Source organism: Danio aesculapii, chromosome 5 (assembly GCF_903798145.1).
Source record: "Danio aesculapii chromosome 5, fDanAes4.1, whole genome shotgun sequence".
Lineage (NCBI taxonomy): Eukaryota > Metazoa > Chordata > Actinopteri > Cypriniformes > Danionidae > Danio > Danio aesculapii.
The window spans coordinates 20,353,140-20,371,485 of record NC_079439.1 but is presented as its reverse complement, the minus strand read 5'-3'; the positions used below and the strand labels follow the sequence as shown (position 1 = coordinate 20,371,485).

The following is an 18,346-nucleotide window of genomic DNA, read 5'->3' as shown; positions in this document are numbered from 1 at the left end:
AATAAACAGGGGGGCTAATAATTCTGACCTCATCTGTATATTTTCCCAAGCCTTCTGTTATATTAACAGTCCACATTTTATTAAAGTAAAGTAAAGGGCCTTTAAGTAACTTTAGTACATGTTTTTTTGTAAAGAAATCAGTCATTACTATAACAAAGTAAACTTTAGAATACATTTTACATGGGAAACAATGTTTTACAATTACTTCACAATGTTTAAATATGAACTTTACTTACTTTATTTTGTTATCCAAACACAACTTTTAAAAAAGCATGTTAAAATTGTGAATAGCAAATATGATTATATCTATTGCATAGCCAAATTAAAATCTTTGGGTTTGATTATGAATAATAGAAGGAAAAAGGTCAGTATTGTTAATTTGGAATGACAAAAGAAATGACAACAGAATCTGAAATGAGATGTTTTTGTCAGCAGAGCCAACAGTGTTGTGCCTAATTATTTATCAATGGGCACTTATGTTGACCATGTGGACACTAAAGCTTTTTAAGCTTTCCTAATGAACTCTCTGACCCATCAAAGACAGATATTCTCAAGACAATGCCGTGGACTCATCCACTTCTGTGGTCCAGTGTAATTCAGTCTGGGACACAGCCGGCCAAAAGGTCACTCCATGTCTCTCATTAGTCTAGGAAACAGAAAGAACAAACAGGGGTAAAAACAGAAGATGGCTGACCTCACGCTACAAGTGACTGGGTTAAAACAACATCAAAATCAAAACAACCCAAAATTAACTGTAAAGTGTTGGGCCTCCTGTTTGTCAAAAGACAATCTGAGAAGTGGTGGCAAGCATCAGATAAATGCAGGTGGTGGTTTTTGGTTATTTTAATAAAAAACTCAATTTTTCTACTGAGATTCCATCCACAAAATTGCCTAAATTTGACTAGTATAAGTAAAATAGGCAAGCTGTTAAAAAGGATACATTTCAACATACCAACCTGTTGTACCATCTGCTTTTTAGATTAAAATAGATCACCAAATATACAGTAGATGGCAGTGTAAAACCCAGTAGTCAAATTTGTCAGTATTAAAATGAAATGAGTGTAGTTAACACAAAATTTACTCTAAGTTACCTCTACTCATTTAAAAAGAGTTTTGAGCTCAGTGTTGAAGTTAATGAGTAAATGAAGTGATTAAGTAAGTGTTGATTGAGCATATTAATTATGTACACCTGCTAATTATCTCATTACTTCAACTTGAATGAAGTAAGTTCACAGTACTCATATAGATGTTTTTGAACTTAAATGATTTGTTGCAATCGGTTTCCTTAAAGTTTCCTTAAGTTTTTAAGTTTTACAGTGCATCACATTCATAAGCACATGTTCTTAGCTTAAGTTTTATCATTTAATGCAGTAGCATTATACATATTTAGGCTAATGATTCAAAACGAACACAAAGAAAAAAAAATCACTGCTTTTTTAATAAAGTGAAAAACATAAACATTAGCCCTCTGATGCTGTAAATTTTTGACCAACTTTTTTTTTTTTGTAAGCATTTTTATTTTACACACACACTTTCTTTAGAGGCTGAAAATGTAACATACAGTTTTAAAAAGTTAACACAAGAATCACAAATTGAGAAAACTGTTAGCATAATAGCAGTTTTTGTTTTTACAGTGATACAGAGAAACACATTTGGAAAATATATATTTTAATATTTAAAAATGTTTTTAAAGAGATAAAACATGAGCTTAAAAGCATTTAAGATTTAGACTACAATAACGTGGAGTAAGTTAATTTTGTATATACAATGCTCTGCATAATTGAGTACATCCCATTTTGAAAATGAATATTTATATAAATTTCTCAGTGAATATAGGCAATGTAATTTGTGGATTTAAACAAAACAGATTTGATAAACAGATATATTTATTAAAATAATATTTTAGTCACCAAACATATTTAAAATTGAAAGATAATACAATTAAATACAAAACATTTCAACTAAGTTTTTCAATTTTTTGCTTCTCTTGATTTTTCCTCTTTTTTAAAACTTGTATTTAATATTTTTGTATAACATATACATTTGGGTGTACAGGTTTTTGGACCGTTGTCGTGAGTTATTTTGTTAGATAAGCTCCAGATTTGGCTTCAGCACTGACTAATCTAATGTATATGCACAAATATAATATTGTATAGCTTCCTATTAAAATATGAATTTAAACGATTTGTGAGGCGTGTACTGTAAATTTATACTATATACAAAATCCCTTAAAATACTAAATATATTTATACATAAACATTTTCAAATACTTGAATAATAATACATAACCCTAATTCAAATTTCCATAAATGGCCTTTCTGTCCACCAGATAAGGAGGTCCAGAGGGACAGCTAAACAATAGCAAATGTAGCATGAAACACAAATGTAGATGATAAACATAATACGAAACAGGCACGTTTCAATAAAATCAATTGTGATTGTCTACACTCATCCTTAATGTTTACTACCTTGAAGGATTTGCTATACTAACTCAAATCAATAGAATAGCATTATTTATCATTACCATAACAAAACTTTGCAAATAGTGGATGGAGTCCAGTGGCAGAGCATCAGGACAGGGACACACGCGGGCTTTAAGACCCAGGGTTTTCTTCTCTGGGTGCGTCTTTTTGTCCGTTGCAAGTGCGCATTGATTGTGACCATTGTGACTTCGCGATTTACCATCTGTAGTGTCCCATGTGGTTCAAGTCAATTAACGTCACCGGCCGGATCACTTCCCACAGGATTTGCAACCTATATTTTGAAAATACAAAACTTTCCTGAAGTTATGTTTAAAAACAAACAGAAAATTAGCATATGATGAAGAATCAAATATTACTTTTTTTCAGGTAGTTGCAATTAGTTTATGCTGGCTTTCTTTAAACTTGCAATATGCTGTTGAACGATAGCTTTACTGCTTTAGTTGAAATAATATCTGTAACTCTAATCACCACCAACAAATAATTCTAATCTAATGTGTGCTATATTCATGTGTTTAAGTTACTCAGTATTTCTATTTAGCCTGTGTAACTAACATAAAGCGTATTAAAACATACTTTTTATCCATTCGGTATCTTTATTCGCTGTCTTTTGTGTTTATTTCACAGAAGAGCGTTAACTCACCGTGTGCTCATACATTTTCAGCCCTGAGGCGAGTCTGTCAGATCTGTGATATCTGTCATGTCCAGCGCGCGCCACTCAGCGCGTTTTTCCCGCCGCTGTGTAAGCAAAGGACGCGGCTTCAAAGGCGGTTAAATCTCAAGCCATACACTTAACTACTGCTCTTACTAGAGCAGAATATACCACAGACCCGCAGGGATAGGATGTGTCTTTATTCAGGGCTGTATAAAACAAGAATGGTCCTACATACAGATAGGTTAACAACAATATCAGGAACTTTTGTCTGTGTTATTTTATGTTGCCTTGGTTACAAGGAACATGGCAATCACTGCTGAAACTGTTCCAGCTCTCCGGCTTCACAGGGATTTCTATTCATTTTTTTCCGAGATTATGTTTTTTAGGAATTTATATTATGTAAATATGGCTCTTATATAGAAGGATTTTTTTTCTGAACTCCAATTTCTGTTTATATTTGGGCATAAGAAGTTGGACTGGACCCGAAAAGGCGCACCTGTGCACTACTGCACAAAGAAAACTGGGAAGAAAAGAGCAAGTCTTTGAGGAAGAAAGGTATTGATTAAACAAAAACAGTGGAGAGCAGTCGGGTGAGATGCTCTGACAGATAATCTTCGTGATTGTGCAGGCAAGGCAACAGCTGTCAGTCAGAGCGAGACCCCCTCCTCTCATCACGGCTCGCGCTGCGCGTGCACACAGTGCGCATGACCGTCCAGAGCGAACCGCACGGACGAGGGAAATTTAAAAAACGGTTTTTTCGTGCGGGACAACAAGTGCCCCGACCAACACTAGAGCTTTCCTCTGTCTCGTTATCAAAGATTTTCTATATCCCAGAACAACATCATAACAAACAGGTAAGATGCTGTTTATTTCGTGCTTTTATTGTTGTTCCTTTCAAATATGACAAGAGGCTGCGCACTTGTTTCATAATGACAAATAACAGTTAATAATGTCTGAACAATAATGTCTCTACATAAATGTCTGAAGGTTTGAATAGTTGCAAAAATCGTCAATATTTAAGAAATATTTAACGTTTTCTGTTAAAAATACGCGATTAAATTGATGCGAGCAGACTGACAGGTAAGTTAACGGTGACTGATGACGTCTGATGATCCCCGTTTAGTCAACAAAGCAAATGTCGCTTCTGCACTTGTTCATAAACTCTACAGTTTAAAATGTTCCTTTCTTTTATATGCCCTGTCTTAATTATTGCGTCTATGCGTTTGTTTTGTAGTTAATTGGCGGTTTAATTAATTTAGTAAATTACTGTGTTCTTATGTGACCATGAAAAACCAGTCTGATAGTTGTCTTTATTCTAAAATTTGGAATAAAAATAAAAAAAGACACATTTGTACTGTGTATTTGCATTTATCAAGAGCAGATGCACGTTTCTAAAATTCTTTTTTATTATTCTTTGCTCTGCATGGTTCATTTACTCACATTTTATCTGCCAGAAGATGATTGAAAGTGGAATTACAACCAGGATGTCGGGAATTCATGAAAACCCCGGACAGAGTCACCACACCTCCGCACAAGACTACAGGTAGGGGGTGATTTCCTTTGATGGCTGAGCCCATTGCTCTTCAACCTTGAGCAGATTAGAGAATAAAAAGATAATTTCGGGAAGAAGAAGAGCACTGCTAATCTTAATTCAATCTCCACCTTCCCTATTCTGTAAAATAAAGGTGTGTTTTGAAAGGCAGGGAATTGGGGTTTGTGAAAAAAGAAAAGAGCGAGAGAATACATCATCTTTGCTCTGAATGGATCTGTCAGAAAGCATCAGCTCTGTTTACACGCCCGCTGTCGGCACACGGAGGGATTGAGGATCTTGGCAGGGGCCCCCACGGGTCACCAAGGAGAAGTGGATCCCAATTAGAATGTAAACGAGGGCGACTTGAGCTGTGATAAACCGTGACTGTGTGCGCCCGCCTCCCCCTTTCTGTGGGACACGTAATGATTTGCATCAATGAGCAAATAAAATCATTTTTTCTTCCACTTGTATAACTGCACCCTAATGACCGTAAACTGTACAATACACAGCTGGGTTTACAATTAGACTTCAGAAATGCTAATAAGTACAAGGATGTAGGCCCCCTTTTCTTGACGCTCCAAAAACTGAGTTTATGTGGCATGTTATGAATTCTTTCCAAAACAAACCCGTCTTCCCAATTAATGAAGCTTTCTTTTTTTATTTAATACCTATAATGAATTCCATTATTTTTCTTTTACATTATTAACTCTGTGTATCAATAGAAAAAAAAGACTTGAAACAGTTTTCTTATATTAAAACTTTCAGTGCAGCCATAGTAATGTAAACACTAATAAGAAGTTAACACAACTAGTGTTAACACAACTAGAAGTTTACTTTATTAAGAAGTTATTAAATACAAATACAAACTTTTTAAGTTATGCTCACTTAAAATTAATACTTAGAAATTTTAAGGCAATCGGTTTACACAAGTAAGGTCAACTTAACATGCTTTTGACACTCAAAAGTTGTAAATACATATTTTTGTAAGTCAACATTGCTTGAATCTATTTTTAGCCAAAAAGCCAAAAATCAAACTTTTAGCCAAAAAGTTGGGATTACTTGTTTAATTATTGTAAGGTGAACAAACTTATTCATAATAAGGTAACTGCACTTAATTTTATTAGTGAGAACAGCTACTGCTTTTTACAGTGTGGCAGCACAAGTGGATGCTCTTTGCAACATAAAATTGCCAGCTTTTAGATCTGTTTAATTTCTCAAACTTTGTATATAGGATTTTAAATACTAAATAATACATAAATATATTTATTACATATATTTATTATTTATTTTTATTATAATAAGGTTCATACTATGCTAAAGTTTAGTGCCAATTAATTTCATTTAAACATGCACTGAATTCACAATTACTTTTTTCAAACCAGGACATGATTTCATAATTAATCCGTACACTGTAAAACCCAACAGTCAACTTTATCAAATAAAATGAGTGTAGTTAACTCAAAATTTACTGAAAGTTAATTCTACTCATTTGAAAAGAGTTTTAAACTCAGTGTTGAAGGTAATGGGTTAATTAAATACTTCATTACTTTAACTTAAAAGGAGTAAGTTCACAGTACTCATATAGATGAGTTTTTTCACTCAAATAGTTTGTAGCAATCTGTTTCCTCAAACGGTTTGAGTTGCCTTAACTTATTGGGTTTTACAGTACTCAAGTGGATTAAATTCACAGTATTTATTAGGATTAGTTTTTGAACTTAAATGATTTGCAATCAGTTTTCTCAAATGGTTAAAGTTAGCCTAACTTTTTGGGTTTTACAGTGTAAAGACATGCTGTTTTAAGGTTAAATTACACTTTATTAATGTTGTAGGTAAATATTAGCATATGAATAATCAATAAAGAGACATATTAATGAGGACATCAATATCTGAAACAAACTGAAGTGTCATTAAAAACTGTTTTTTCCATGAAATGGAAGAAAAAGAAAATAGTTTATTCATGTAAAGCAATTCTGGAGCTCAAAACCGCGTAACAAAAAAACTATTCAAATGTGTTCTCAATGGTTTTCTTAAATAAATGAATGTTATCACTCAACAGAAAAGAAAACCTGACTCTTTATTAATTATTCACATGCTAATATTAACCTACAACATTACAAAAGTGCTTATTAACATTGTAACAACGTGTGTTTTCATGAATAAACTGAAGCAGTATCCTAAAGAACTTCTGATTAATCAATAAGTTGCAATAAATTCAGATCTTAAACTGTTTTGTTTGATCGGCAAGGTGTCTTTTTCATGTCTTTGTATGTGGTCGAGCGTTAGGAAGACTCTTCAAAGCACATGATGACAGTGTAGTGTTGACATGTTCGTGTCTAGGGTTTCATATTTGCAAGTGTATATGTGTGTGTGTGTGTGTGTGTAATAGATAATTATTCAGAAGCTCCAAACCAGAGTAAGCAGGGTGCTCAAGGCCACGTCCCTGAGTTCTTCCTTCAATGCTGTAATTTATTCAGGTGGCAGACTGTGTGTGCAGTGTGGCTTGACCTCCAACTCCTTCAACTACCCCCCTTAGGTACTGTCTGATGCCTCCAGGCGGGGGGGATGGGGCAGAAGGGGACAGGGGTTGGGTGGAAAGGGACAGGGAAACAGATGGCATCCTATTTTTCTCCGTTGTGTGAGGCCTGTCATTCCAGTAGATTAATGCAAGGGGTTGGTTAAAAAAAACGGTAAAGACAATCAAGGAAGGGTCTGGGGGCGAAACAATAGAGCCACGTGCCGCTGTGCAGATTTGTCGTTTGGGACACAATAGGTGATCATTTTTCAATGGGGCTGGACCAACTGTTGCAGGCAACGTGTGCCACATACCCATGTTTCAAATGATCTCATGCGTTGTTTACATATGATTCAGCCAATGACAGTGAAGAAGGCAGCGGTCACCTGACCAACGTTAGAGCTTGGTTTAATGGAGAGGGGGGCACTGAAGTGTCCAGACACACAAAATAACTGAAAAGTGAGGGTTGTCATAGCGACCCCAATTATTGCACTGAATAGCGAGTTTGTAGGGAAGTCTGGAGAGAATTCAAGAGGGTTTCTCTGCTCTCTTGATGCTTAGAGCAAATGAAGAAATGGCTGAGTAAATAACTCTCCCCACACTGGATAAGGTCTGAGGAGGTATTTTGATTTCAATTCCCAAACAACAGATTTACAGGAAGACCTGCTCGTTTTCTATTTACTAGAAAACTTAAAAAACAAAAAAAAGAATTTGGTGATGTGAGTAAAAAATTATTTATTTAAAAATAGGCAATGACAGAAAGCTAAATTCTGCTGATTATAGTGCAATTTTACCTCATTCTCTTTTTATTATTATTGTTTTTTTTTTTTTTTTACATATTATTGATAATTGTGTTTGAGTACTGAGTGCTACTGTGTTGTGCAGACTCCTGACTACAGACCCTTCACAGCTGAAGGACGAGCTGCCTGGTGATCTTCAGTCTCTGTCCTGGCTCACCTCTGTGGATGTTCCCCGACTGCAACAGATTGGGGGTGGACGGCCAGATTTCACCAGCTCTGCTCAAAGCAGCCTACTGGAGCGACAGTCAGGTCAGATCTTTACACACTGTGGACATTTAGAGTATAAATGTCATCAAAACAAATCAGAGACATTATCTTAGATTTGCATTATAACTAGTAATCAACTAGAACTTTCTTAACATTAGTTTTAATAACTAATTTCTAAAAAATAGATTCTCTTGAATGCCATAATGACACTACATACTATTTTACTAGTTATGTTGCAAGATGTTAGATAGTATTCAGCTTTAAGTGTGAATTAAAGGCTTCACTGGGTTAATTAGATTAACCATAAGGTTAATTAGACAAATCACTGGAGAACAGTGTAGCCAATCAAAAAAATATTTCTTAATTTGGCTAATAAAATTGACATTATATATTATTTCGAAAACTGCTTTTATTCAAGCCAAACTAAATAGAAAAAATAAGACCGTCTTCAGAAGAAAAAATATATATTTTTAGAATATTTCAGTGGTTCCCAAACTGGGGGTCACGGGACATTGAGGGGGGACATCGCTTGGCGATTTCCAAAAACAAATTTATTTTAGTAAACTATTAGAATTACCATATTTTATCCATAACCTACTGAAGAACAAAACAATAGTTATCAGTAACATTCTATGTGTGCCCTGTGTGTGCAAGGTTGATATATTTATAACCACACAACAGAATATTGGGGGTCGCGAGTCACTGGCATGGTTACTTTGAGGGTCACGTGCTGAAAAGTTTGGGAACCCCAGGAATATTTCACAGGAGGTCTAAACATTTTTGCCTTAAACTGTGTTTCTGTGCGTATATACAGTGCTCAGCATAATTGAAAATTAACATTTTTATCCATTTCTCAGTGAATATAGGCGATGTATTGTGGTGCATTTAAACAAAACAGATTTATTAAATAGATATATTTATTAAAATAATATTTTAGTCACCAAACATATTTAGAAATTAAAAGATAATACAATTAAAGTCAAGCAAAATATTGCAAAAACAAAATACAACCTACAGAATTTTAACTAAATTTGTCTTTTTTTATTCTCTTAATTCTTCCTCTTTATTAAATTTGTATTTAATATTTTTCTATAACATATAAATATGGGTGTACTAGTTTTTGGACCGTTATCGTAAGTTATTTTGTTAGATAAGCTCCAGATTTGGCTTCACTAATGTCTAATCTAATGGATATGCAGAAATATAATATTGTCTAGCTTCCTATTAAAATATGAATTTAAAAGATAGATTTGTGAGGAGTATATATATATATATATATAGTCTATTATATTTCTTCTGCATATTTGCTATTTTGCACTCAGTCTGGAGTCAAGTCCACCAAGGCTTTATACTGTTTAGATGTTTCTTTAACCCAATTATTTATAAAAGAAGAAAAAAAAAGGATTTGCTAAAAGATGTGCCTTAAATGGAGCTGCATTAAATCCTTATTTCAAAAATCATATCCAACTTTAAAATAAAACTGTATACTCACACTTTGCTAAAACTTTTAGCTCAGTTGAACAGCATGACGGTAGCAGGAGGAGCAGGATCTGCGATTCATCTACAGAGTGAAATGCAGCACAGCCCTCTGGCCATCAACAGCGTAAGTGATCATTCAGATTCAAACTAATTCAAATGATGGAGTCAAAATATGCCAGTGTTTATATAGTTTTTCTATCTTATTTTTGTAGATGCCCCAGTTTTCCCCTGGGTTTCCATGTGCCGCATCAGTGTACCAGACGGCTCCTCAGCAGGTGCTCACTTTCACCCAAGCAAACCAACAGGTTGGTTCAGTAACTGGGATGATTTATAAAGACAATAATTGTAAATACAATATAGTCACGAAGTGGAAAACTCACAGCGCCTTAATGCTTTTATATAACGGCTATCACACAACACATATATAAAGTATACTTAATAAAGCCAGCAATACAAGTATGTTAATGTTTTAAGTAAATATATTATATTTCATTCATCAGCCAGAAAAATATTCGCTGTAACTTGCCTCATTTAAAAGAACTCAAATTAAAATGAAGACTGCCATTGTTCTTAAGCACTCTGTTGTTTATTAACATGTAATTTTTAAAGCTTTGTTTTGCCTTGTTTAACAAGCACAGACTAGTGCAGGTATGTACATTAGATGTATCGATCACACTTTACAATAACAGTACATGAATAATGAGATGTTAATATGTAAATTAAACATTACTGTATTATAAACTAATGATGAGTTAATGTATGCGCTAATCATGAACTAACTTTAACTACAGCATGAGTCACATGAGTTCATGTGTGAATAACAGCTACCTTAACTACTTGTTAGTACATGATTGTTTGTTAAATAATGTATTATTTACCACATCAATTTATGCTTGAACTCATGAGCTGTTAATATATAATTATGTCATGACTTTACTTGGAGGGGCACATCATCATTACCCCCTTCTTAACTACTCATGAACTTCTTATGCATGTTCGTCTAGTGCGTTTACTCTGAATAACAATATAAAAGTGTTCTGTCAACGTCATGAACAGTTTAAACACAGGAGTACGTGAGTAGTTAAGGATGAGTTAATGGTGATGTGCCCCTCCAAGTAAAGTCATGACATAAATAAACATTAACCGCTCATGAGTTCATGTTGGTTACATATAGCTTAAACTTAAATGTTAATATATTAATTGACAACATGCACTAACAAGTAATTAAGGTCGCTGTTTTTCACACATGAACTCTTGTGAATGATGTTGTAGATAAATCAAATCAAATCACTTTTATTGTCACATCATCAGCAGCACGAGTGCTGTGATGAGTGAAAAGCTTAGGTGCTGGCTCCAGACAGTGCAGAATATAGACAGAGCAAATACAACGACACTAAAGTTAGTTCATGATTAGCGCACGCCTTAACTCATCATTAATTCATAATAAAGTCATGTTTACTTTTTATATTAATACATCATTATTCACGTACTGTTATTGTAAAGTGTTACCAAAGTATCATCTGTAGTAACAGTGTAAATCAAACAAGAAACATTTAAATAATATTCCATCTGCAAAAACACATTAGTCTTTCTCCTGCACAGGAAGTATTTCTTTGATAGGAAAAGGGTTTTATAGAAGTAATGGTAATCAAAGCTACTCATGTATTTGCTGAAATATATAACATGATCAACATTTTTTGAAAATATATTATTTGCATGTTGTTTTACGTTGCCCAGTTATTCACAGATTGTCATGATAACGTGGTCATAAAACATGGCACTGGACTAATCAGCATCAAGGACTGGAATTATTTGCTTTACAAATTATTAAAGATCCATTTCTGTGTTATATTCTTTAGTGTTCACCTGGTGGACTGTATGGAAACTACAACAGCCAGAATTTGTTTCCTCAACCCCGGATTACTGCTCACAGCCAGGACCTGCAGCCCAAGTCCTTCCCCAAGCCCATCTACTCTTACAGGTGATTTTAAAGTTCACAGCGACAACCACTAAAACTGTATTTTCCTCTGGAAAGGGAGCAGGATTTCTATTTATCTCAAGATGACTACATTTGTTATCTATTCCTCAGCTGTCTTATTGCCATGGCTTTGAAGAACAGCAAAACAGGCAGTCTTCCAGTTAGCGAGATCTACAGTTTTATGAAAGAGCACTTCCCTTACTTCAAGGTGAGGAATTTGAATAAAACCATGCTGATAAAATAGACTGACTAATCTAACACACCAGGAAATATAATGAATGTTACTTACAGAATATCTTTGATTGCTATGCCTCTTAGACAGCACCTGACGGATGGAAGAACTCTGTTCGACACAACTTGTCCTTGAACAAGTGCTTCGAGAAGGTGGAGAATAAGATGAGCGGCTCCTCAAGAAAGGGATGTCTTTGGGCGCTCAATCCAGCGAAGATTGACAAGATGGAGGAAGAAATGCAGAAATGGAAACGCAAAGATCTTCCAGCCATCCGTCGCAGCATGGCCAATCCAGGTCTCCAAATCTCAGAATATTATCAGTGTTTCTAGTCCAAATATCTAAAAATTCTCAAATCAAGAAGCATTTTCTAGAAAAGAAAAAACATTGTCTTGTTTTCAGAAATAATGTCAAAATTGAGTTATTCCTTAAAACAGGGATGCCCAACCTTTTTTCGTATGAAGGGCCAAAAACCAAACATCATTGATGGTCGTGAGCCTATATTACATTAAAGTTGCCATGGGTAATTGCCTAATTCCTTTTATGATATTAAAAAATAAATAGAAAACATCACTTTGAATAGTATTAACAAATGCAGTATTACTTTTTTAATGGTGACTTATTGCGATAAAAACATAAACAATCATATTTATGAGACAGTGGAGTTCAATGCTGAATACACTAGTCAAGCAGAAGCTGCCTTTGCCTGGATTCACTTATTTAAGTCTCTGCACCGTCCTCTATGCCTCGCATGTACATTTTAAACAAAATCTTATTCATTTACACCATTTAAAATGAAATTTTTAATTTCAGATGGGCCAACTTTGGGTACCTCTGCCTTAAAACAAGCAAAATAATCTGCCAATGGGGTACACAAAATAATTGTGGTTTCGCTTTGGAATGAGAAAATTTAGCTTACACGAACTGCAGATTATTTTGGTTGTTTAAGGAAAAACTCCCTTAATTTTGACTTATTATTTCTGAAAACAACACAGTATTTTTGCTTGTCTAGAAAATATTTGTTTTAAGAATTTTAAGATATTTGGACAAGAAACAAGACAAAAACACTAGAAGTAAGAAAAGCATTTTTGCAATGTAGGCAATAAAGTACCTAGTAAATAACCCACTCATAATGTCCATCTTTAGCAACAAAACACTTCAATATATTTTCCTTATATTACAGTTATCAAGCCATGTCAGTGGTCCAGTATGTTGTACACTTCATTGTGGGCTCTTCTAACTTTGCATAGTACACTGTCATCCAGAATGCCATAGGAAACACTGATACGAACAAATAAAAAAGACAACTAAAACAGAATAATAACCTGATTGTATACAGCTATGCAAAGGTTAATGACAAATTGTACAGTAGTAGAGAGTAAAACATCTACTTGTGTACATTCTGACATTAATTTTGCCGTTTTTGTACTTTTCCTTTTATCAGATGAGTTAGACAAACTCATCACAGACAGACCAGAGAGCTGCAGACAGAAGTCTATTGACCCTGGCATGACCCGCCTGCCTAGCTGCCCACCAGGGCCGACCCTACCACTAGCAGCTCAAATGCAGCCACAGCCAGTGGTCACTCTGTCTCTGCAGTGCCTCCCCATGCACCAGCACCTTCAGCTGCAGCTCCAGAATCAGTCTCGCCTGGCACCGTCCTCCCCTGCTCCTGCTCAGACACCCCCTCTCCACACCGTCCCTGACATGACAAACAGCTCGCTTCCCCAGCATCCTGCCAAGCAGCACACAGACTTCTACGCGGTTCACACTGACGTCAATTCAGAGGTGGATGCACTGGACCCCAGTATTATGGACTTTGCCTGGCAAGGTTAGTGTAACAGAGGCCAGCTAGTAAGATCCAAGTTTATTGTAGTAAACTAAAACTATTGGTCAAAAACACTAAGTTAAATATCACAAAAAACTGATAATAAATGAAAAACTAATAACAGTCACTGAAAAACACTAAAATAAGATAATAATTAAATAATTAATCATATTTTTCAGCGACACAGTGGCTCAGTGGTTAGCAGTCACCTCACAGCAAGAAGGTCGCTGGTTCGTGTCCCGGCTAGGCCAGTTGGCAATTCTGTGTGGAGTTTGCATGTTCTCCCCGTGTTCGCATGGGTTTCCTCCGTGTGCTTCGGTTTCCCCCACAGTCAAAAGACATGCACTATAAGTGAATTAACTAAATTGGCTGTAGTGTATGTGTATAAATGTCAAAGTGTATGGATGTTTCCCAGTACTGGGTTGCAGCTGGGAGGGCATCCACTGTATAAAACATATGCTGGATAAGTTGGCGGTTCATTCCGCTGTGGCAACCCTTGATGAATACAGGGACGAAGCCGAAAGAAAATGAATGAATAATAGTTTTCAGAATGAATAAGTACTGACCTGCGACTGCTTAGCGACTCTTTATATATAAACATAATACATGTGTTCTAACTTTTTATTGTTTGCCAGAAATTGTAAACCAGGCATGTTTAACTACATATTAATCTTTAATGTGGGGAAGTTTGTCTTAATTAAGTTTTGTGGTTTAGGATTCAGTGTTTCTTCAAACAACTGTTTTATTTTTATTACTAGGTTTGGACAAGAGTTAATGTAAGCTGTGCAAACACTAAACTTTACCCTGGTCAACACTGGACGTGTTCTATTAACTCTACCAAAACTAAAACTAAATATATAAAAACTATATCGTAATGTGTTCACAAAATAAAAACTAAACTAAAACAGAAATGAAATTTACAGTCAATGTAAAAACAGTATACAAATAAAAACTAAATTTAAAAATGCCAAACTATAATATCTTTAGTAAGAACACACTCCCTTGATCCCAAAAGGCACACTAGCAACAGAGGTCTTTAATGCTCTTCTTAGAGCCCCTGCCTCCCATACTGCTGGTTCAAATAAGTGGTGCCATGAGCCGAATGAGAGAGAGAGAGGTTTAGGGATGTGAGGAGATAAATGGAGGCCTGGCACTAAGAGCTGTGCTGGTAAACCTCTCTCCCCTGATATCAAGAGGCAAACACATATCAAAACCAAGAGATCCCTCCTTCCCATGCCAGAATCGCTGGATTGAATCCTGCTTGAAGTGGCTTAATGTGGAAACTAGAGGAGTTACATTGGTGCAATGAGTGAGGCTATGTATTAAAAGTGGCCGTCACTCCACTGATCTCAAAAGGCAAACTAGCTGCAAACGCTATAGGTTACAGTCTTTACTGTCCTTGTTAGTGTGCCTGCCACCCATACCAGTGGCCACTGTAGAATCAGAGGGATCATTTAAACACATTAGCATGATTATTGATCAGATCAACACAAAACATGTCCCTGTTAAATGTCCACCTGGTGTTAAGATGCATGTTGTCAGGTAGTCAGACTAGCTTGCTTTTGAAGTGCAATAACTATGAGGATCAAATAACAATAAGGACCACTCACTCTGTGCCTATTGACCTAATTCTTAAATATTACAGGACGTGTTGTTGCCAGATTGAATTAATCATAAGTTTGGTTTAAAGACGAATAAGGAGAATGTTTTCTTAGCAATCCAAATTCTAACACAAAGCAGTTTTGCTGCTCTCAAAGAATGAACAAAAGCTGCTGTTCTCCATATCATTTACCTTATTGTTTTCATATGCAAATTGTGCCTTCAAAATATCAGAAAAGATGCATCATACATGTACCGACAGATCACTCCAGAAAATTGGAAAGTGCTAAAGTGGACAAATGTGATGTATTGAAACACCAGGTGTAAACAGGAACGTGTCTCCATTGATTTGATCAACCAAACTCATCTTAATACAGATATAAACAGGGTTGAAATACTGTTTCCTCATTGTACTCTAATATCTAATAAACGTTTCATTTCTCAATACAGGAAACCTGTGGGAGGAGATGAAGGACGACAGCTTTAACCTGGAAGCACTAGGGACTCTCAGTAACTCTCCACTTCGGCTGTCCGACTGTGACCTGGACACCAGCAACGTCACGCCAGTGTCCAGTGCAGGAGGACTGCCTTACCCAGACCTGCAGGTGACAGGCCTCTACTCTTCATACTCGGCTATTGATGCTCTCTCTAACCAGTACATGAACACACAAGGAGGAACAAAACCTATCGTTCTGCTTTAAATGCACTCACAATGAATGAAGCAAGCTGAGCTTTACTCCACAGGACCATCTCTAAAGCTGTTCAATCCTGGCTTTCGTGGTGTGTCACGAAACTCCAAAACACATCCTAAAATCGCAGATTTCCTACAAGGCAACCAAAAAAATAATTAGAATTTGCCATGATCAGTGTATATGTGAACTGAAATGAATGGATTTATGGTGACATAAATAATAATGACATTGAACGCATTATGTTTATGAAGTATTTGGCGAGAGGGAGCATGATTTGCAGTATATGGGGTGTAAGGATACTGATTGCAATACTTGGATTGCGACCAAAATACAGTGTTGCTCTCATCATAAACCTAATGCAAATTGTGAGTTAACACTAAAGGAACACAGAAAATAATCACTAAGAAACATGACCATGCGTGTGTTGCCAAGCTTTTTTTCCATGTACCATAATATAAAACTTTCCCCCTTTCTTTTGTCCATTTAACTGTTAGTCTTGTAATTGTAGATGTGTGTATTTTTGTTGTACCGTGATAGACACTGTATCTGCTCTTTAATGTTTGTTTATTATTTATATTTATGAAAAGAGCTGAAATGGTGACATGAATCATTGTTTATTGTACATATCTAAATATTTCAAATGCAAGCAATAAAATTTCACATTCAGATCAAAGATCGCATTCGATTTCTTAATGACTAATTGTTTAGCTACATACAGATGACAAGCATATGGGTCCTATTTTGGTGTCCGCGTCAAATTAAATGTACTAAAGTGGTTTTATATTTATATTAAGCATACATGGATATTTACATTAGATGTCACCTACCCTGTTGTTGTCTATTGGAAGGAATGTGTCAATAGAGCCGCCCATTTGAAATGAATGCGGGACCATGGTGCAGTGGAGGACTGGCCATCCAGAGCCAGAGATACTGTTGAATTATTAGCCCCTCCTGTTTATTCCCCCGTGTTGTTTTTTCTCAACACATTTCTAAACATAATAGTTTTAATAACTCATTTCTAATAACTGATTTATTTTATCTTTGCCATGATGACAGTAAATAATATTTTACTAGATATTTTTCAAGACACTTCTATACAGCTTAAAGTGACATTTAAAGGCTTAACTTGGTTAATTAGGCTAACTAGGCAGGTTAGGGAAATTAGGCAAGTTATTGTATAATGATGGTTTGTTCTGTAGACAGTCGAAAAAAATTAGCTTAAGGGGGCTAATAATTTTGTCCTTAAAATGGTTCATAAAAAAATTAAAAACTGCTTTTATTCTAGCTGAAATAAAACAAACAAGACTTTCTCCAGAAGAAAAAATATTATCAGACATACTGTAAAAATTTCCTTGCTCTGTTAAACATCATTTGGGAAATATTTAAAAAAGAAAAAATATTCAAAGGGGGCTAATAATTCTGACTTTAACTGTATATACACATATATACATATATCTATGATCAGGAGTTTTTCCGGTGGTCAGTATGCAAATACTTTTTTTTAAATTACGAAAATTATTATTTTACTTCACTTTTCTACATCGATGGATAAGTGAGCGCATGGGCATTGCCGACAAAGAGCATGTGTTTGTGTGCATGGAAATGTATTATCCACCCTCCCTGTTAAATTTTATCTAATCCGTGTCCTCAAACACACCCCCTCTCCTGCTTTCACTTCTCATTCTAAAGCAGGGAGCGATTTGCTTGTGCATGAATCTCCGTTATGAACGACTCGTTCATGTAGCCAACAATAATACAAGTTTCTAGCACCGCAGCATCTTGTTGTCATACTTCATTTACATTGTTTGCTGATTTTATTGAACAAACTAGCATAAGCCTAAAATTTAGTGCGAGTTGGTGCTACTTTTTAGCACAAAAGTTTGTAACATATAAAAATGTAAAAAACTAAATCTTACCTATGAAATGTTCTGCCTTTGTGCTTTGTTTTCTGCATCCTACACCTGCATGCAGCGCTAAAGTCCAACATCTTCACATTGGCTTTAGTCTTGACTACTGCGGTTGAATGACATTTGTCCTGGGAGCACTGTACAAACGTGGAAGCGATATTGACGCATGCAAAGGGTCCATATGCGAATCTAGTGTATATACATCCATGTTAAGCATATACATGTACAAGTATTGTCGGCTCTATTGCCGGAACATTTGTTTTAATTATGCATCGACTGCATTGAACTGTGGCATTAACTGAAGTACTATTAGTAATAACAATGAATATTAAATAGCAACAGCAAATCACAGATTAAAGAGCCCTTACTATGGGTTTTTGAAAATGACCTTCCATACAGTGTGTAACACAGCTCTAAGTGAATGAAAACATCCAGCTGAGGGTTACATT

General features: G+C 35.5%; 1 protein-coding gene and 1 long non-coding RNA gene across 2 annotated transcripts; one reads left to right on the top strand and one right to left on the bottom strand.

The window, feature by feature from the left end:
• Positions 1 to 322: 322 nt before the first annotated feature.
• LOC130228976 (uncharacterized) lies at positions 323 to 5,249 on the bottom strand. Its single transcript, XR_008837822.1, has 3 exons — positions 4,576 to 5,249; positions 2,525 to 2,754; positions 323 to 646 (listed from the first exon to the last, which is right to left on the bottom strand). It is a non-coding gene; the product is annotated as an uncharacterized LOC130228976 (long non-coding RNA).
• Positions 3,709 to 16,536, top strand: foxn4 (forkhead box N4). Its single transcript, XM_056457510.1, has 10 exons — positions 3,709 to 3,989; positions 4,593 to 4,678; positions 8,064 to 8,227; positions 9,697 to 9,788; positions 9,877 to 9,969; positions 11,524 to 11,645; positions 11,754 to 11,850; positions 11,961 to 12,168; positions 13,316 to 13,702; positions 15,749 to 16,536. Exons 1-10 carry the CDS (start codon positions 3,840 to 3,842, stop codon positions 15,997 to 15,999), a joined length of 1,650 nt encoding a protein of 549 aa, XP_056313485.1. The 5' UTR covers positions 3,709 to 3,839; the 3' UTR covers positions 16,000 to 16,536.
• The last annotated feature ends 1,810 nt before the right edge of the window (positions 16,537 to 18,346 follow it).